This window comes from Microcaecilia unicolor, chromosome 8 (genome assembly GCF_901765095.1).
Source record: "Microcaecilia unicolor chromosome 8, aMicUni1.1, whole genome shotgun sequence".
NCBI lineage: Eukaryota > Metazoa > Chordata > Amphibia > Gymnophiona > Siphonopidae > Microcaecilia > Microcaecilia unicolor.
The window spans coordinates 219,659,606-219,681,187 of NC_044038.1; the positions used below are offsets into that span (position 1 = coordinate 219,659,606).

General features: G+C 43.6%; 1 protein-coding gene across 3 annotated transcripts in view; it reads left to right on the forward strand.

Annotated features, from left to right (window-relative positions):
- Positions 1-21,582, forward strand: part of SULF2 (sulfatase 2) — a 317,708-nt gene that overhangs the window by 188,209 nt on the left and 107,917 nt on the right. For 2 of the 3 annotated variants that reach the window (XM_030211408.1, XM_030211410.1), the window contains exon 3: positions 19,654-19,906. In XM_030211408.1, coding sequence (XP_030067268.1) covers positions 19,693-19,906 — 214 coding nt within the window. In that variant the 5' untranslated portion in view covers positions 19,654-19,692. Of the gene's footprint in view, positions 1-12,853; positions 12,943-19,653; positions 19,907-21,582 lie in introns of those variants that run through there. The other variant, XM_030211409.1, reaches the window with a different exon arrangement.

The window sequence follows — 21,582 nt, forward strand, 5'->3', positions numbered from 1 at the left end:
ATGAGCTTTCAGAATATTAACAAATAGTATCTGAGAACAAGGCACCATGGCATCCAGCAGGGCATTTTGTTGTCAAAGATAAACCCTTCCATACATATGCAAATCCATCAATGAAAAACCACCAGGGCCTCTTCAACAGCACAACAGGCAAAACGTGCATCAGGTATAAGGTTAATAAAGATTTTGATGGTTGGTCTCTCAAGAACAGTTAAAATCTTCAGATTCCAATTTATGCTAGCACAAAAGATGTCCAGAGAGGATAAATATGGAGATATTTTTTTCCCTTTTAGATTGCTAAATCAAAGGGCCCAGGCGATAAACTGTCTTTTCTTGCTTCAGACCTCATTTCTGTTCTAGGGCTTGATTGCTTTGGAGACTGTTAGTGGCTAGCCAGACAGTTTATCAAAGAGCTCAGTTATGCATCTGCATCTTAATTGCTTATTTCTAAATTCAAACCCCCTTTTCAATTCAATGAGTGTTGTTTTGTTTCATTGCAGCTCCTATCATTTAGATTTTACTAGCAAAGGTATCAACAAATAGCAATTGTAAGCTCTATTGAGCAGGGACTGTCTCTCCATTTTTTTTTTGTTACATTTGTACCCCGCACTTTCCCACTCATGGCATGCTCAATGCGGCTTACATGGGGCAATGGAAGGTTTAGTGACTTGCCCAGAGTCAGTTACAATGAGCTGCCTGTGCCTGAAGTGGGAATTGAACTCAGTTTCTCAGGACCAAAGTCCACCACTCTAACCACTAGGCCACTCCTCCACTGTTGCTACTATTTGAGATTCTACATGGAATGTTGCTATTTCACTAGCAACATTCCATGTAGAAGTCAGCCCTTGCAGATCACCAATATGGCAGGCTTCTGCTTCAGTGAGTCTGACATCCATCAGACTCACAGAAACAGAAGCCTGCACAGCCTTCTACATGGAATGTTGCTAGTGGAATAGCAACATTCCATGTAGAATCTCCAATAGTATCTATTTTATTTTTGTTACATTTGTACCCTGCACTTTCCCACTCATGGCAGGCTCAGTGCAGCTTACATGGGGCAATGGAGGGTTAAGTGACTTGCCCAAAGTCACAAGGAGCTGCCTGTGCCTGAAGTGGGAATCGAACTCAGTTCCTCAGGACCAAAGTCCACCACCCTAACCACTAGGCCACTCCTCCACTTCAAGTGTGAAGCACTGCGTACGCCTGGTAGCGCTATAGAAATAAGTAGTAGTAAGGTAGCATGTTGGTTTTATGTGGACTGTATTTTAATTTGTAGTGCCCTAAATGGGGCTAGATTATTTATTAGGATTATTTACCGCCTTTATGAAGAGATTCACTCAAGGTGATTTACAGCAGGTACAGTTTAACGTAACATTTACAATTTTGTTAGCAGCATAACAATAGTAAAATGACCAGGGGACTCGTTTTCGAAAGAGAAAAATGTCCAAAAAGTGTTGTAAATCACCAGATGGACGGATTTCTTCTCAGAAACATCCAAATCGCCTCACCCCATGCTTGGAATAAACTCCCTGAGCCCATACGCCAGGCCCCCCTCCCTGCCCATCTTCAAATCCTTACTCAAAGCCCACCTCTTCAATGTCGCCTTTGGCACCTAACCACTACACCTCTATTCAGGAAATCTTGACTGCCCCAACTTGACATTTCGTCCTTTAGATTGTAAGCTCCTTCGAGCAGGGACTGTCCTTCTTTGTTAAACTGTTCAGCACTGCGTAACCCTAGTAGCGCTCTAGAAATGTTAAGTAGTAGTAGTAGTATTTTTGAAAACTGTTTTGCAGTCGTCTTATGTGTGCATCCAAAACAAAAGAAGGCGTGTCAGGTGTTTTGAAGGTGGGATTAGGGAGGGCCTAACACTTGAACGTTTTACAGCCGTAAAGGAACAATTTCAAAATGTCTAGGGTGAAAACTTCAATGTGTTTGGCCTAGACCTGTTTTTCTAATGCATAACACACAAAAAGGCACCCTAAATGACCAGGTGACCACTGGAGGGATTCAGGGATGGACCCTCCTTTACTCCCACAGTGGTCACTCACCCCCTTCCACCACCAAAAAATTTGAATAAAAATAGTACTCACTAGTCTCTATGACAGCCTCAGATGTTATAGCCTGGTCCATAAGAGCAACATGCAGGTCCCTGGAGTGGTGTAGTAGTGGATACAGTGTACTATAACAGGTGGACCCAGGCCCATACCTCCCCCTACCTGTTACAGTAAAAGGCAGTGTGCCTGGTGGACTCAAACTGAGCGGGTTTAGGGTTGGGCAAAACTAAACGTTGGTTTTTAACGATCTGAGAGATCTGCTAGACATATAAGGCATAGTGAGAATGGATGAATAGTCTGGGATCCCAACCCTAGGAGCTTTGAAGGTGACTGCATATAGCTGAGGGGCCAAGTGCAGATATATATATAGAGACAAAATGCATGGTACATAGTCAGTAGGAATAAATAGTTGGTTGGCTAAATTCAAGGCAAGTTCTTCGTACAGTTAAACAAGATATAAAGAACTGATCTACGTTACAATGGGGCTCATTTTCAAATTGCTTTGTAAATCTTAAGTGCTTTGAAAATACACCTCAATGTGTGTAGCAGGCTAGTCCATGTGCAAAATGAGTATATGGTCAATCAACCATGTATTGTTGGGAGAAGAGCCAGGCTTTCACCTGCTTCCTGAAGTAGAGGTAGTCTCGAGTTATACGTAGCCCCTCTGGGAGTAAATTCCAGAACTTGGAGGCTACTCCTGAGAAGACTCGCTGGTGGGTATCACATCATACAATTTCTTTTAATGAGAGGACATTAATCAAATCAGGTGCTTTATCCGCTGACATGGTCAGGCATAATAGCTCCAGTCTTCAAAACTGTTCCACCAATGTGCCTGAAGCCCTCTGTAAGGATCACGGCAGAGTTAGTTTCTAGGGATATGGATTTGTTTGACAAGACAGTCGCCTTATGTCATTGGCAAACAAAAACGAGTGCAAAAAGAAAACAATTGTTTTTTAAAAATTTGTTGTCAATAGTGGGCATTCTTCCTAAAAAGTGTGTGCTTTTCTCAAACAGCATACATTATCTGGAAAGAGTACACCCTCCTTCCGAAAGTGTGCTCTGAACGTACATGACACTAGTTGTATGATTCTGAGGTTTTGATATTAATTTCCTACATTTCTTCTATGAATAGTATTCATAATTACATATTGTAAAATCACTACTCCTCAATTTGCCCTAAATCATAACAGCAACCCCAAAGATCATCTATAAGAAATATATAGCCTGGGCTGCCTACATAGATGGTTTCCCCTTTAAATGGCACTTATCACAGGTTTCAATTATCCTCTGAAATAAATTGCAATTGAAAACAACTCCAAATTGGAGAAGAAAAACCCCATTGCAGCCAAAAAACAGAGGAGAAAATTCAACTACAATAATCCGTAGGATTAATGTCACAATATTAATTGTGGAGGAGTGGCCTAGTGGTTAGGGTGGTGGACTTTGGTCCTGAGGAACTGAGTTTGATTCCCACTTCAGGCACAAGCAGCTCCTTGTGACTCTGGGCAAGTCACTTAACCCTCCATTGCCCCATGTAAGCCGCATTGAGCCTGCCATGAGTGGGAAAGCACGGGGTACAAATGTAACAAAAAAAAATAAATTATATCATCACACTGAAAAATATAAAGGATGCTACTAGTGTACAGAAAAAAAGTCCACTTAGCTTATCCACCCACGACTCACAAACTCTTGTATAAATTTCCAACCGGGTAAGGCTTCAAAAGTGCTTCAGCTGTAACAAAGTGCAACTCCCCGACAAATGTTTTTAATATGTATATATATGCGTGTGTGTGCGTAGAAAGTATCCACGTTCCTCTTCTCGTCAACCCCACACTACCCCTCTCTACAGCTTCTCCACCCTGATTCAACTCCCGTCTCCCCCTAGAGACTCTAAGCACTTCTACAGATCCACCAAGGTCTCTCCCAATGAAGATGGATCAGGGCAATCAACGCCACCTCTAATATGTTTCAGAGCACATACCTTTTGGTATGGTTGTGATAAGCATTACTTCCATATTTCAAAATGAGATCCCCATGTGCACATTCCGGAGTCTATCCTAGAGCAGAAGCATTGCCATGCTGGGGCAGACTGAAAGTCTGTCAAGTCTAGTATCCTGTTTCCAACAGTGGCCAATCCAGGTCATTGTTTCCAACAGTGGCAAAATCCAAGAACAGTAACACGGATTTTATACTGCTTATTCTCTGGCAGAACATTTGGACAGCTGATCACCAGGACGTTCATACAGGCTCAGATCTCTTGATAAAGCCCTAGCGAAATGGGTACCTGTCGGGGTCTAAAGAGCCGTCAGAATGTTAAAGCTAAGTGATTATACTCTACAGTTGATTTTCCACCTCTAATCACGTTGAGAATAACCAACACTAAATACTGAAAAATTACAACATAAAACATTGAAAAAAATATTGAAAGGAAAAAAACATCATTGTTGAATTTGGAGGAGGGGGTTGGCCCGTGATTACAACAAGTACAAAGGGGCAGTTATCCAGCAATTGAACGCCTCCTTTTGTGGAACTATGAGGCTTTTTCTCCCCTTCTTTTCAAATTCAGTTTGATACACATGTGGACCAGTATTGACTATTCCCACTCTTTGTTATCCTAGAAATAAGCAGTGGATTTTCTCGTCCATCTTAGGAACTTGTCCAACCCTTTAAGCTAATTGCTTTTACCACATTCTCTGGCAACGAATTCTAGAGCTTTAATTACATGTTCAGTGAAGAAATATTTTTTCTCTGATTAGTTTTAAATTTGCTACTACTTAGCTTCATTGCATGCCCCCTAGTCCTTATATTTTTGGAAAGAGTAAACAAGCGATTTTACTGTATTATAATGGCATTTGCTGTCGTCTTAAGACCTGGAATACACCATACTGTTTAAATCTGGTGTAACTGCTTTTTTTCTTTGCTGACGTGATGGAGAGAATTAGGGCCGCTGAGAGAGGGGACAGGGGGAGCAAATTCCACGGGCCCGGGACTCCAAGGGGGGGCCCGGTGCCAGGTTCTCTCTTTCTCTCTCTCCTGCTCCTGACGGGACCCTGGTAATCGCATCCTGACAGGAACAAGAGAAAACTTTGGCGCCGGGCCCCCCTTGGAGGCTGGAGAGGACCCGGAGGAGCAGACACAGCAGGCTGGCGGGGGGCACTGCCAGCAGAAGAGATATTCCTCCAGCGCTGCTCTTCGTCTCATGTCTGCCACTTTGCCTTCAGCAGCTGATTTTCCCCTCGGGCTGCGCATGCTAGGTGAGGCCACGGGGTCTGTGCCCCCTAAATTTGTCTGTACCCCCCTCAGTTTCACTTAAAAGAGCGTGCACAGGATGTCAAGAGAAAGAAAGAGCAGGGCAGCGAACGTGGCGGCACCAGAGACCGGCGCTGAAGAAGACTTCGGCTGGCAGGGGTTGGGGACCCTCGCCAGCAAAGGTATTTGCTGCTGTGGGGTGCGGTGGGGGGAGCGGCGAGGCAGTGGGGGGGGGGGGGGCAACGGCGGGAGGGCAGACTAAAATGTGCCCTCCCACCTCAGGCTCTGGCCCCCTCTCACCGTGAGGTCTGGCTAAGCCCCTGGTACAATCTGAGAGAAAAAGCAGCCGCAGGGGCAGGCCACACGGCAGAGAGAAGAAGAGCAACGCTGGAGGAAGACTCTTCTGCTGGCAGGGCCTTGGAATCCCCGTCAACCAAGGTATTACAGTTGTGGGCGAGTTGGCAATAGTGACAATCCTTGGGGGGGGGCAGGCGGCAGCAGTGATAACAACAATCCTTGGGGCGGGCAGCGGCAGCAACAATCCTTGGAGTGGGCGGTGGTAGTAGCGGCAACGATCCTGGGTGGGCAGGCCCGGCAGCGGCCACCTTGCCCTGGGCCCGGTTCAGTCTCTTGGCGGCCCTGGAGAGGATAACCCTCACAAGCTTGTCGCCTATACATTGAGTTAGTCCAATATGAAGGTCTTACCCACAACTTGTTCTTTGATCCCATATTTCCACATTTCCCAATGGATTAACAGAGTAAAAGCATTTCTTTGCTGCAAAGGTGCCTTTGTTTATTAATAGCATTTCCACTTTATAGCACAAATGGCCCTTCCCTTGCCGAGAGAAGGCTTCATTAAAGATCCTACTTGAGTCTATATTCTCTATATGGATACGTAGCTGAGCTTCCTCGAGTCCCATTAATCATGTCTGCACTCAATTATATGCATATTAATCTTGCCTGTGTGCCTCTCTTCCATCACAGTAATAAAATTTTACATATTAATCATTTGTGTCTGGGTTTGAAGAAAAAGATTTATTACTAGATTAAACAAACTCAATGCATTATCTGTACACAGTGTGTGTTTGGGTTTTTTGTTTTGTTTTTCAGTAAAACATAGCATATGTGCTTTGTGGTTATTTTTGAAGATTTATTTTGTATCATATCTCCACTGCTTAGCCCCGAAGGCATATAAATTAGATTATTTATTATAATTAATGGAACGGAGAGATTAGGGTTCAAATCCCATCGGCACTCCTTATGACTGTGGACAAGTCGCTTAACCCTTCTTTGTCTCGGGTAAAAATTTCGGGCTCCTTTTATTAAGTACATAAGTATTGCCATACTGGGACAGACCAAAGGTCCGTCAAGCCCAGCTTCCCATTTCCAACACTGGCCAATCCAGGTCACAAGTACCTGGCAAGATCCCAAAAAAGTACAATACATTTTATGCTGCTTGTTCTAGAAATAAGCAATGGATTTTCCCCAAGTCCATTTTAATAATGGTCTATGGACTTTTTCCTTTAGGAAGCCATCCAAAACTTTTTTAAACCCCGCTAAGCTAACTGCTTTTACTACATTCTCTGGCAAAAGATTCCAGAGTTAAATTACATGTTGAGTAAAAGAAAAATTTTCTCCGATTCTTTTTAAATGTACTACTTTGTACCTTCATTGCGTGCCCCTTAGTCCTAGTATTTTTGAAAAGCGTAAACAAACGATTCACATCTACCCATTCCACTACCGATTAGGGCGAGCTGAATGCGAACAAGCCCATGGGAACAGAATGGGCTTCTCCACATTCAGCACACTGCTAATTGGTAGCGCAGTTTTATAAAAGGCGTGCTTACATTGTAAGCCCTCTGGGGACAGGGAAATACTTATTGTACCCGAAATTAACTCACTTAAAACTGTCACTGGAAAGGCATGAGCAAAATATTAAATAAGAATAAGATTAAATACCCACAACACCCTGGATTCTGGTGGTATTGGTGTTGCTTTATGCTGGAAACTTGGGATGGCTCGTCCAGTCATTTAAAAGTCATAATGGACAATGATTCAATGCTGGATTCATACAGAGTGTAAAACACAACACATAAGGGTGGAAGTGAACAAGTTCCAAGTGACCAGCCCAAACAGGAAGTAAGAGCATCAAATTAATTTTATTGCGACCCTACACAGTCCGTGTTTTGGCAAACAAGCCTTCCTCAGGGGTCTAAAAACATAAATACATAGCCATAAAATACAATGTGAAATATAAAATATAAAATGTAAGGTTAGAGAGACACAGAGCAACCAAAATACGAATATAAAGGATAAATATAAAAAAACGTAATACAAATATAAATATCATAAATAAGAAATAAAAAAAAAACATATGTAAATTACATTGTAATGATATCAGAAGGAGCAACCATAATTTAAAATGAGGTCCCAATAAACTTGTTTTGACACTCTTAGTTCCTGTTTGGGTTGGTCACTTGGAACTTGTTCACTTCCACCCTTGTGTATTGTACTTTATTGCTTTGTGGAAGGTGTGGACCCTCTTACTTGCCGTTCATACAGAGTGTGTCAGGAGCTGGATCTTTTGTTGAAAATTGACTAAAATGTACTATCCAGCTTATAATTGAAAAAGAAAAACGCCTATATTGCGACCCAAATCGGGAGATAGACGTTTATCTCACAAAAACGAATAAAGCGGTATAATCGAAAGCCAAATTTGGACGTTTTCAACTGCACTCCGTCGCGGATGCGGACAAAGTTGATGGGGGCATGTCAAAGGCGTGGTGAAGGCGGAACTGGGGCGTGGTTATCGGCCGATCAGAGATAGGCGCCTTTCGCTGATAATGGAAAAAAAATATGCGTTTTTAGCGAGAATTTAGGTCACTTTTTCTGGACCCTGTTTTTCCACGAATAGAGCCCCAAAACGTGCTCTAAATGACCAGATGACCACTGGAGGGAGTCAGGGATAACCTCCCCTGACTCCCCCAGTGGTCACAAACCCCCTCCCACCACAAAATATGCCGTTTCACAACTTTTTATTTTCACCCTCAAATGTCATACCCACCTCCCTGGCAGCAGTATGCAGGTCACTGGAGCAGTTATTAGGGGGTGCAGTGGACGTCAGGCAGGTAGACCCAGGCCCATCCCCCCCACCTCTTACACTTGTGCTGGTAAATGGGAGCCCTCCACACCGCCCCCCAAACCCACTGTACCCACATGTAGGTGCCCCCCTTCACCCCTTAGGGCTATAGTAATGATGTAGACTTGTGGGTGGTGGGTTTTGAGGGGGATTTGGGGGGCTCAACACACAAGGGAAGGGTGCTGTGCACCTGGGAGCTCTTTTACCTTTTTTTTTTTTTTTTTTGTAAAAGTTCCCCCTAGGGTGCCCGGTTGGTGTCCTGGCATGTGAGGGGGACCAGTGCACTACGACTCCTGGCCCCTCCCACGAACAAATGCCTTGGATTTATTCGTTTTTGAGCTGGGCGCTTTCATTTTCCATTATCGCTGAAAAACAAAAACGCCCAGCTCACAAATTGTCGAATAAAACATGGACGTCTATTTTTTCCCAAAATACGGTTCGGTCCGCCCCTTCACGGACCCGTTCTTGGAGATAAACGCCCATGGAGATAGACGTTTTCGTTCGATTATGCCCCTCCATGTGACATCAAGACGGTTGTGTTGCACTGTTCACAAAAGACACACAAATAAAGCTTCATAGCAGACCTCACATCCCACTTAAATTACATGCTCCAACAAGGTCTCTTCCCTAACGAAAATGGCAACATCCTACTCACTCCAATACCAAAAGATACCAAGAAAAAAATAAACAAAATCACTATCGCCCAGTAGCATCCATCCCACTGGTAGTCAAACTGATGGAAAGCATGGTAACCAAGCAACTCACCGACTATATAAACAAATACACAATATTACATGAATCCCAATCAGTACTATTTACTCTCCTAGCCAAATTCAAGCAGGAAATAGCAACAGGCAAAAGCATACTTCTCCTCCAATTCGACATGTCTAGTGCGTTCGACATGGCAAACCACAAAATACTACTAAGATTCCTAGATTACTTCGGGATTGGCGGAAATATACTTAGTTGGATCAAGGGATTCCTAACCACTAGAACATATCAAATGAAATCAAACTCAAACATATCACCACCTTGGAAAGCAGACTGCGGAGTACCTCAAGGATCACCACTATCACCAATCCTTTTCAACTTAATGATGACCCCACTAGCCAAGTCCTTATCCAACCAAGGACTTAACCCCTTCATCTATGCAGACGATGTCACATTATACATCCCTTACAAGCATGATCTGACAGAAATCACCAACGAAATCAAGCTCAGCCTGAACATCATTGACTCATGGGCAAATGCATTTCAATTAAAAGTCAACACAGAAAAAACTCACTGTCTCATCTCAATACAACACAAACAAACCCACAAACATGAACACACCAGACTACACCCTCCATATCTCAGACAGCCTGAAAATTCTCGGCGTAACAATCGACCGTAACCTCACACTACAGAACCAAGTGAAATCTACAACAAAGAAAATGTTCCACTCAATGTGGAAACTCAAATGTGTGAAACCATTCTTCCCGAGGGAAACATTTCGCGACTTAATACAATCAATAGTACTAAGCCATGTTGACTACTGCAATGGTATCTGTGCGGGTTGCAAAGAACAAACCATAAAGAAACTTCAGACCGCTCAAAACACGGCAACCAGGCTTATATTTGTAAAAACGCAATTCGTAAGCGCCAAACCCCTCCGAGAAAAACTGCATTGGCTCCAAATCAAAGAACGTATTGCTTTCAAAATCTGCACCATGGTTCATAAAATTATCTACGGCGAAGCCCTGGGATACATGACAGACCTCATAGACCTACCAACCAGAAACACAACAGGAACAACACGAACATACCTAAATCTCCACTACCCAAGCTGCAAAGGACTCAAATACAAATCAACTTATGCATCCAGATTATCCTACATAAGCACACAACTATGGAACGCACTACCAAAAGCTGTGAAATCAACGTATGACCACCTAAACTTCCGGAAATCTAACCTGTTCAAAAAGGCATACCCTACCGACCTAAATGCCTGAACCCTGCAACACAATGAAACCAAAGCTCGAAATGGAAATAAAATAGCTCTCCTTCTCCTTGATTCCCTAATGTGTCTGTTACACATGAACCTTATTTTACCACAATATCACTTTGTATTTGTTCATACCGGAACTGGCGAATGCCTTTACGGTACTATGTAAGCCACATTGAGCCTGCAAATAGATGGGAAAATGTGGAGGAGTGGCCTAGTGGTTAGAGTGGTGGACTTTGGTCCTGGGGAATTGGGTTCAATTCCCACTGCAGGCACTGGCAGCTCCTTGTGACTCTGGCCAAGTCACTTAACCCTCCATTGCCCCAGGTACAAATAAGTACCTGTATATAATATGTAAACCGCATTGAGCCTGCCATGAGTGGGAAAGCGTGGGGTACAAATGCAATAAAAAATAAATAATAAATAAATAGATCCTAATTAAATAAGAGCTTTATGTTTGGTTCTGTACAAAGATGCCAACTCTCTTGCCTTAGAAGGGCATTTGTTTCCTGTTTGCCATATCTGCCAGGAAAGGACTGCTACCCCTTCCCCAAAAAGATATAATTAATATTAATAACAATGGATTAATATTTTACGAGCAGTAACTTTATCTCCTCCTCCCCTCCCACCACTATTTTGATTGACATCCAAGAACAAAATTTCTAAATTGAATACACAATCTGGTGCCTATTGAATTAGCATTTTCAGTGGTGTGCTTTTCTCTGGCAACTGATGAGAACTCCAGCGCCAGACCTGAAGTAAGATGGCTGAGCTAGCGTGATACAGCACTGCTTGTAGAAATAATTTTTTTAAATTATTTAGTAAGGCTGGTTGGAGTTTGCGGTGTGATGTCCCAGGGTCTGATGCTTTATAGACACAGCAGGTCTCTTTGTCCTGTTGCTTTTGGATGTTATGAATCCTTTCTCTGCTTTCTTTTTTTTCTCTTTTTTTTACCAAGCTGGCGTTCCTTTTCTTGATTACTTTGGTTGTTGGAAATCATAACCCTAAACCTAAAAATTCCATCGATCTCTGAGAGAGTTCAGAACTCTTTACCAATACAGTTCCAGGGTTCCTTCCCAAGAAACACCGTTCACTGGGTAACTCTCTCTTATCTGCACCCTTCTCCTCCACTGCTAACTCCCAGACTCCGTTCCTTTTATCTTGCTGCACGGTATGCCTGGAATAGACTTCCTGAGCCGGTAAGTCAAGCTCCATCTCTGGCCATCTTCAAATCTAGGCTGAAAGCTCACCTTTTTGATGCTGCTTTTAACTCCTAACCCTTACTCGTTCAGTACCCTTATTTTATCATCCGCACCTTAGTAATTCCATTATCTCTTTTGGTTGTCCTAATTAGATTGTAAGCTCTGTCGAGAAGGGGCTGTCTCTTCATGTTCAAGTGTACAGTGCTGCGTATGTCTTGTAGCGCTATAGAAATGATAAGTAGTAGTAGTCTTTGGGATTCCGGAATCTTTCTACTCTTTGTCCTTATCCCTTATTTGTCCTGTTTGTCTGTCCTAATTAGATTGTTGAGCAGGGACTGTCTCTTCATGTTCAAGTGTACAGCACTGTGTACGTCTTGTAGCGCTATAGAAATAATAAGTAGATATTGAGACAGCAGGAGTTAGACCGGCTAACTTTCGCTTTCACCAGCGAACCTGTAATCAGTGGCGTACCTAGGGGGGTGCGGTGGGTGTGGTCCGCCCCGGGTGTTACTTTCTGTTCCGGTCAGAGGGAGCATGGAACGAACGAAGGACAGGCGCGCCCGGCACCCCCCCAGCGGCGTGCACCCGGGGGGGGGGTTCTTTCACAGGGGGTTTCCTTTCACTGGGGGAGAGTGTCGTGCTGCACCCGGGGGGGCGGGGTGGATCGCCGTATCTGGCCACCAGCATGGAATTTGAGGGGGGGGGGTTTGGTGCTGCAATCCTAGCAGGTTAAGCTGATATTCATCGGCTGACCAGCTAGGTTCTAGTGGCCAAAGATAGAAGGTCTATCTTTGGCCGCTAAACTTAACCGGTCAGCCGCTGAAAATCAGCGGTAACCAGCTATGTCACGCGACATAGCCGGTGACCGGGCTTGCCACTGACAGAGATATTCAGCAGTAGTAGTAATATGGAGAGTGCAGGTTTCAGGCCTGGGGGAAAGTTGAGAGTGCTGGGCTTGTCGTGGGGTAGCCATAAAGCTTCCCAGGTTTGCCACTCCACATTACTTCACTTCTCACAAACCTTCATGCTTTTGTTCTCTGTTTTTTTTTTTAACCCTAGAATCACTCAACATGCAGAGCTAGATGGGTATCTCAGCTCTTCCTGCAGCGAGACCTGGCTTCTGTTCTTTTAACTTTAGCCTCCCCACTTCCTCTGTCACTAAAGTAACGGAAGTGAGGTCCACCAGCAGGGCTTAGCTATTCATTCTGACATGAGCATTACAGCTATGACTGCAGAGGTCTTTTTCATAGGTTCAACAGCCTCTAATCTGCTTTTGGGAAGTATAGCACCGGCAAGCTTCCTTTATCAATTACAGTAAGTTATCAGCCTGTTCCCAGGAAATTCTTGCATATTACAGCTTGGTGAGCACTTTCACTCTTTTTGTCTGTTATCGGATGGAACTATAGGGAAAGGTGAAGAGTGATCAGAGGGTTTCTCAAAGTGATGCTTGTTTAAGCAGCTAATAACGGCGTTAACATCAGGGTGCTTTTTCAGGAACACATTTATTTATTTATTAGGATTTATTTTACCGCCTTTTTGAAGGAATTCACTCAAGACGGTACACAGAGCAAGAATAAGTCAAACATAAGCAATAGATATTGAGACAGCAGGAGTTAGACCGGCTAACTTCCGCTTTCACCAGCGAACCTGTAATCAGTGGCGTTCCTAGGGGGGTGCGGTGGGTGTGGTCCGCCCCGGGTGTTACTTTCTGTTCCGGGCAGAGGGAGCATGGAACGAACGAAGGACAGGCGCGCGCGGCACCCCCCCAGCGGCGTGCACCCGGGGGGGGGTTCTTTCGCGGGGGGTTTCCTTTCACTGGGGGGGAGTGTCGTGCTGCACCCGGGGGGGCAGGGTGGATCGCCGTATCTGGCCACCAGCATGGAATTTGAGGGGGGGGGGTTTGGTGCTGCAATCCTAGCAGGTTAAGCTGATATTCATCGGCTGATCAGCTAGGTTCTGAAAATCAGCGGTAACCAGCTATGTCACGCGACATAGCCGGTGACCGGGCTTGCCACTGACAGAGATATTCAGCAGGAGATAGCTGATTAGCTCCTGCTGAATATCAGCGGATAGCAAGCTTGAGGGTATTTAACCAGCCAGGTGCCGTTCCTGGACTGTTAAATGCTTTTGAATATAGGGCAGTATGTGCATAATTTCACCTAAACCTTGTCCTGGGAACAGGGTTGGCAGAGGTTAATATTTTATACACGTATTTTATAAAAAGCATGTGTCAAATCAGATGTAAAGAATATGTATTTTGTGGAGCTATTTTCAAAGGGAAAACATGCATATATGCTTCTTTTGAAAATCGCTATAACATTTGCAGTTCATTTATTTATTTGTAGCATTTGTATCCCACATTTTCCCACCAATTTGCAGGCTCAATGTGGCTTACATTTGCCGTAATGGCGGTTGCCATTTCCGGGTAACAGAATTACAAATGGTGTTGCATTAAGGTGTGTACATACATAGTAACATAGATGGAACATAACATACATGGAACAGTTCATGGTCTATATATATACCATGTGCGTACATACATGGTAAAGGGAAATGGGACTTGATATACCGCCTTTCTGAGGTTTTTGCAACTACATTCCAAGCGGTTTACGTATATTCAGGTACTTATTTTGTAGCAGGGGCAATGGAGGGTTAAGTGACTTGCCCAGAGTCACAAGGAGCTGCAGTGGGAATCAAACCCAGTTCCCCAGGATCAAAGTCCACTGCACTAACCACAAGGCTACGCCTCCACTCATTCCACCAATAAGAGCCAACCTCATCAGTGATGTCACAATGGCTTGATTGCCTGATACTTGGCTCACTTCTGATATTGTGATGTCATAAGGGAAAGGGAAATGGGACTTGATATACTGCCTTTCTGAGGTTTTTGCAACTACATTCAAAGCGGTTTACATATATTCAGGTACTTATTTTGTACCAGGGGCAATGGAGAGCTAAGTGACTTGCCCAGAGTCACAAGGAGCTGCAGTGGGAATTGAACCCAGTTCCCCAGAATCAGAGTCCACTGCACTAACCACTAGGCTACTCCTCCACTAGCAACATTCCCTGTAGAAGCCTGCCCTTGCAGATCAGCAACGTGGCCGCGCAGGCTTCTGTTTCTGTGAGTCTGACGTCCTGCACGTACGTGCAGGACGTCAGACTCACAGAAACAGAAGCCTGCGTAGCCACGTTGCTGATCTGCAAGGGCAGGTTTCTACATGGAATGTTGCTAGTGGAATAGCAACATTCCATGTAGAATCTCAAATAGGGAAAGGGGAATGGGACTTGATATACTGCCTTTCTGAAGGTTTTGCAACTACATTCAAAGCAGTTTACATATATTCAGGTACTTATTTTGTTCCAGGGGCAATGGAGGGTTAAGTGACTTGCCCAGAGTCACAAGGAGCTGCAGTGGGAATTGAAAGAAGAATACATTATGGTATGGCATGCAGGTTCCTGAGTGATAATTGGATTATAACATACATTAGGTCATCGACTATGGAGAGACCATATTCGACATAGGGATAAAAGTGATAATGCTTGTTCACTAATAGCAAAGAGGTTAATCAGTCAAGTGATAAGATTTCGGTTGTGTCTAGGCCGTGTACATTCTTAATTTTTAGTATTTAAGATGGATGTTTGTGGTATGCCTTCTTGAACAGATATGTCTTCAGTAGTCTTCGGAAGCTGGCTATTTATAAAACTAGTTTCTTAGGTATAGGAAACATTTCTGATATTCAGGAGTGGATTTTGTTAAAATGTTCTTAACCCAGTTGTCAAAGCAGGTGTGGAGAATGCTGCTAAGCTTGCCATTGTTTTCAAGCGGACAAAGGGTTTTAGGAAACATTGTTTCCTTTAAATACAGTAACAGTGAGATTCTTGTTGAAATCTAAGCATAGCTTGAACATTTATGACTGACAGCAGAGAGACTGAGAGATGACCTAAGGTAAATGATCCGTGAAGCATTAAATGTTTGGCAACCTTAACACAAACTGTCTTTGTGTACGTATCTGGGAGATAACAGTTCCTCCAGTGTTTCAAGAGACACCATGGATAAAGTATATACATCCTTGTCCATTGGTTAGCAGGTGATGGCAGAAAGACCAGTTGGCCCATCCAGGCTGTCCCTACCTTTTTCAGTATTATCTGGAGGTGAGTTACATTAAAGTACACTAGGATGTGTGTATTTAAGCATGGGAGGGGGCAGCTTTCATGGAACGACACTTACAACTGGGCTGGGCAAACTAGATAGGCGATTTCAGTCTTTATGTGCTGTCATTTGATGTGTCACTGTGGTGCTCATTTTCAAAGCACACAGACTTAACAAAGTTACATAGAGGGGCATTTTTGACATGACGTCTAAATCCAGTTTTGGATGTTTTGCTGTAAAAACATCCACAATCAAGTTGTGAAAATGACCATTTTCAAACCAGAAAAACGTCTTATCATTTTTCTTTGAAAATGACCATTTCCTAGCAGTGGCGTAGCCACAGGTGGGCCTGGGTGGGCCGGGGCCCACCCACTTAGGGCTCAGGTCCACCCAACAGCAGCACACATTTAGTGGTAGCTGGTGGGGATCCCAAGCTCCGCCAGCAGAAGACTTCCCCCTGATGGTGCTGAAAACATTGCTCTCCACTTCAGAAGTCTGAGCTTCCTAAGCTGCCGATACTGGCAACTGCGCATGCTCAGTTTTCAGCGCATGCCTGCAGCAGGCTACCAAGGTAAAGAGCAGTGTTTTCCCGTCAGCTGAGATATTTTTTTAAGTTGGTGGTGGAGGGGGGGAGAACACTTGTGCCCACCCACTTCTTGTCTAGGCCCACCCAAAATCTGCTGTCTGGCTACGCCCCTGTTTCCTACACATTGTTGTGCTTAGTATGTCTATCTTTTTGGACCGTTTAAAAAAAAAAAATTCCAAGTGAAAAATGCACAAAATCAAGCCATTGGGATGTAGGAGGAGCCAGTTTTCCTAGTAGACTGGCCACACAGGCATCCCAGAAGAGCATGCAGTGGACTTCACATAAAAGGTCCTACGTACACATCTCACCATTATCCCCTTATATTGTATAGCAAGCCCTTCAAAACCCACAAAAAAACCTACTGTACCCAACTATACACCATTACAATAGCCTTATGACTGTAGGTGTCACCTATATGTGGGTACAGTAAGTGTTGGGGGGGGGGGAAGCTGACACTTTTCACCACAAGTGGAATGGATTATGGGCCTGGGTCACCTCTACAGTGCACTGCACAGACCACTAGGCCAGTGGTTCCCCAACCTGGTCCTCGATGCACCCCTGCCAGTCAGGTTTTTTGGATATCCACAATGAATATTCATGAGAGCTATTTGCATGTACTGCCTTCACTGCATGCAAATCTTTCTCATGAATATTCATTGTGGCTATCCCAAAAACCTGACTGGCTGGGGTGCCAGGATCAGGCTTGGGAACCACTGCTCTAGGCTATTCCTGGAACCTGTTTGCTGCTCTAATAGGACTGGCCATAATATCTGAAGCTGTCAGAGGCTGGTATGTACTGTTTCATGTATAACTTTGCAGGGTGGGAGGGGGTCAGTGACCACTAAAGGAGTAAGGGGGTGTCACTCCTTTATTCCTAGTCATTTAGAAGAGGTCGGGCTGGAACTCGAGTCGGAGGGAGGGCGGGCCACCGGGCCTGGAACTCGGAGGGAGCAAGGGGGAGTCTGGAATGGAGGAGGGAGGGAGGGAGGGAGGGAGGGAGAAGACAGAAAGAAGATGCTTGACAGGGGGGGGGGGGTGCCAACTGATAGTCTGCAGGGGAGTACCAGAGACCCTAGGACCGGCCCTGTGGAAACCGCTTTGAATGTAGTAGCAAAAACCATAGAAAGGCGGTATATCAAGTCCCATTCCCTTTCCCTGTGGTGCTACTAGTACCTTGATGTCCACAGGAGTGTACAAATACACATGAGAGTCCCTACTCTTTGAGCTTACCGTTGAGTCAACACAGAACATAAACATGAGAAGTTACTGGCTGAAATCCTCATGTTCGTTTCCTCTTTGTCAGACTATTGTCATGATCTTGAAATAAAAATGGCAACATATAGGGAATTAGGTCATTAGCATTTGTGTTCTTTCTCACTAATACTTAAACTTTAATTAGTGAGAGAACTCCCTGCAGTGTAAAGAAACACCAACTGGCAGTAACCTTTAATAAATGTCAAGAACTTTAATTTTTGCTTTCAAGCTGAAGCTACAGAAGATGCATTAGTGACAGTTTAAACCAACAGAGCAACTAGCATTAATGAATCTTTTAACTATATATATATATATATATATATATATATATATATATATATATATATATATAAGCTACCTCTTCCCTCGAACACCTCTTGGAAACTGTCATAAAAGTGATTGTATCGAGCAAAAAGAGCACAGTGGACCTTCAAGTGTGGGTTGACAGCCAAACTTTATTGAAGAACCTGACACGAGCTGTGTTTCAGTGGAACGCCTGTGTGAAGGGTCGTCTATGTCGGTATTACAGTCTGGAGAATATCCTCTGTTTTTTTTCAATATCAGCGGCAGCCATGAGAAAAATTACTCACCTAGGTCCCTGTTTACTAAAGCGCGTTAGTGTTTTTAATGCACCTAACCGTGTAGGGTGCCTATCGGGGTTATTGTAGGCACGTACATGGTTAACGTGCATTAAAAACGCTAATGGACCTATAAGGCCGCTTAGTAAACAGGGCCCCTAAAGTTCTATTACCTGAATAGAGAGCCCTGGCAGTGTTTTTTCTTTTTTTCCTCGATTGAGAGAACTGACTACATTGTTCTAGAATGGCAAGGACAAATCAAACTCAGGTATAAAGTATCACATACCATGTAAAATGAGTTTATCTTGTTGGGCAGACTGGATGGACCGTTCAGCTCTTTATCTGACGTCATTTACTGTGTTACTATGTTACTCTTTGGGGTTCTACATGGAATGTTGCTACTAATTGGGATTCCGGAATCTTGTAACTCTTTAGGATTCCAGAATCTTCAGAACTTTTAGTACAGGAACAGTGCTGGGCAGACTTCTACAGTCTGTGCCCTGAGAATGGCAAGGACAAATCAAACTCTGGTATAAAGTATCACATACCATGTAAAATGAGTTTATCTTGTCGAGCAGACTGGATGGACCGTACTCTGCCGTCATTTACTATGTTGTATGTGGTGGCATTTCCCGCTGATATTGAAAGAACAGAGGATATAATCCAGACTGTTACTGACGTTGACAAGCCCTGCCGCAGATATTCCGCCAAAACACGGCTCGTGTCAGGTCCTTCAATAAAATTTGGCTGTCAACCCACCTTTGGAGGCTCCTTGTGCTCTTTTGGCTTGGCTTTGTTTCCCTCTCTCCTGTTGCCATAAAAGTGATTATAACACATCTCAGAAGTCCTGGTTACAAAATCACCTCTTAGATGCGAAACCAATGAATTCTCAGCCTAATTTTGGCTAAGCACAAAGTCTTAGGGTTTTCCTTTTCATTTTGTTCTATTCTTTTCATTTGCTTGAAACAATGAAATGTCTGTGCAACACCCTATTCTGATCCATGAGCTCAAGATGGTCCCTTCTTGACCTTTGGCTCAAATAGAGGACTTGTGCAATTTCAGAGGGAGAGATTTAACATCCCATCACCTGACCTCTTTGGGGACATGATGACGACTGAATCATTGTGAAAGCAAGAGGATTAAGGCTTCTGCTTTTTTTTTTTTTTTTTTAATGCAGCCTCTTCCTGTGTTGGCCACTGGGGTTTGACACAGTTTGTAGTTGTGCAAGTGAAAAAAAATGCTTTCGTATCTATTTATGGAGAAATAGAAGCACATTTTACTATAAAAAGAGTGATTTATTTTCCTAATGCCCAGAATGTGATGAACTGATTGAGAATGAAGTATACCGTTGATGTATTATGCAGTTCAAACTGAGAAAAATCTCTCTCTCGTATGTTTTATATGGAACTTACTTTTCAGAAAGAAATCTTACGTTTAACACTCTTCTCAATCTGTAGGGCTGCAAGTGAAGAGGACAAGAACATATTGCGCATTTAATGCATCTTTTCTTAAGGAGGATGCAAAACCTGCAGGTTATGGCGTGGTACAACGTAGTCCTGGGACTGCTCATCATGATCGCTTTTCCCCTGGTGGACGGAAGCTCTGCTTTCTTGGCAAATCAACGCATAAAAGGACGATTTCAGAGGGACCGCAGAAATATCCGGCCAAACATCATCCTTGTTCTTACTGATGACCAAGATGTAGAACTTGGTGAGTAGGATATTGAAATCCAAAATAAAAACTGTATCCAATGCTGGAATGGCGCTTTAAATTTCAACCAAAAACAATGAGGTCTAAGAAATCTGACAATTGAAAGTCCAGTTGCAGAACTTCAATAATTTATTATTATTATTACATTTGTACCCCGCGCTTTCCCACATAATGCAGGCTCAATGCGGCTTACATAGTAATTTGAAATACAAATTAATAGAATTTTAATAAAACAGTAGTAAAACAATGTAAAGTTGGGCTTAGTAGTGTATGATAAGTTGAGCTAGATAATATATGACTAGGATAAAAGAGGGTAGATAGGATAGTGTAATGTGGGAGAAAGGGTAAGGAGGGATGAAATTAAGGAAAGATGGAAAGAGAAGGATGGGAGGTTTGTATTTAAGTCAGAACAAAATTGGGGGTGGAAGTTGGCGAGATTAGGTTGGGACATTTGGGTAGGCTTGCTTAAAGAGATGAGCTTTCAGCATTTTTCTAAACGGCAAGAAGTCAATTATTAATCGGATTGGACTGGGTATAGCGTTCCAAAGCTGGCTGCCCAAAAAGGAGAAACTGGATGCGTAGTAGGTCTTGTATTTAATTCCTCTACAATTGGGAAGGTGTAGGTTAAGATAAGTTCGTGAAGAAATCGATCTGTTTCTAGCAGGGAGGTCGATCAATTCATTCATGTAGCCAGGGGATTTGCCGTGGATGATCTTGTGGGTCATTGTGTTGATCTTAAAATTTATTCTTTCTTTGATGGGGAGCCAGTGAAGCTTTGCTCATGGGGAAAAAAGGACCTCAGTAACCAAAAATTGCAGATATTGATCGGTTCATATGCCTTTTTAGATGGTTCCTTTGTCATGCATCATTCCTTAAAAACCCCAAGTACAATTTTTTTATAATATTGCTTGTGCAAAAATTGATTTAAAAAACCATGAAAATACAGCTATGCACATATCCAAAAAAGTGTTCTTTACAAAACAAGACACCCATTTGCAAAAATCCAATGGGGCCTGTTTCATCTCCACACTAGGTGAACCCCTAGTAATTTCTGTGTTGAATCAAAATTACATATTCACGTTTGTCTCTTCTGGAACCGCATTGAATGATGCTGAATAATGAACTAATGCTATGCTGAAAAAAACCTCTGATGAGGGCCCAAGCAAAAAGAGGCCTTACTATCTACCTTTCCAGAATGGCCAGAGGTAACTTGACACCACTAAAAGGGAAATTCAGCATGGGTCCTAGGAATTGGCAGTTGGCATATACCAATATGCTCAGTGATGAAGCAATCCCCCCTCTCCCACATGAGCTTACTCTTACCAGGCAAATCAATGCAAGGGGTGGGACTTGTTCTTATCGTTATCTCCTGCTACTGTGTAGCAACAGGTAGACCCAGGTGGGCAGGGCCCCACCAGCTTTGGGCTCAAGTCCACCCATGACAAATCTTTGCTGTAGCTGGTGGGAATCCCCAAGTCCCACGAGCTGAAGACCACCTCCTTGGGCAACCATTACTCCTACCAAGGATGGACATTGCTACTGATTGTCAAGCTTGGTAGAAGTTCTGGCTGCCCAAGAAGGAAGTCTTCAGCTGATGGGAGTTGGGGATCCCTTCCAGCTAAAGTACTGGCATTTTGAGTTGGTGGGCACGGGGTGGGGGGGAGAGGAGGGCAACT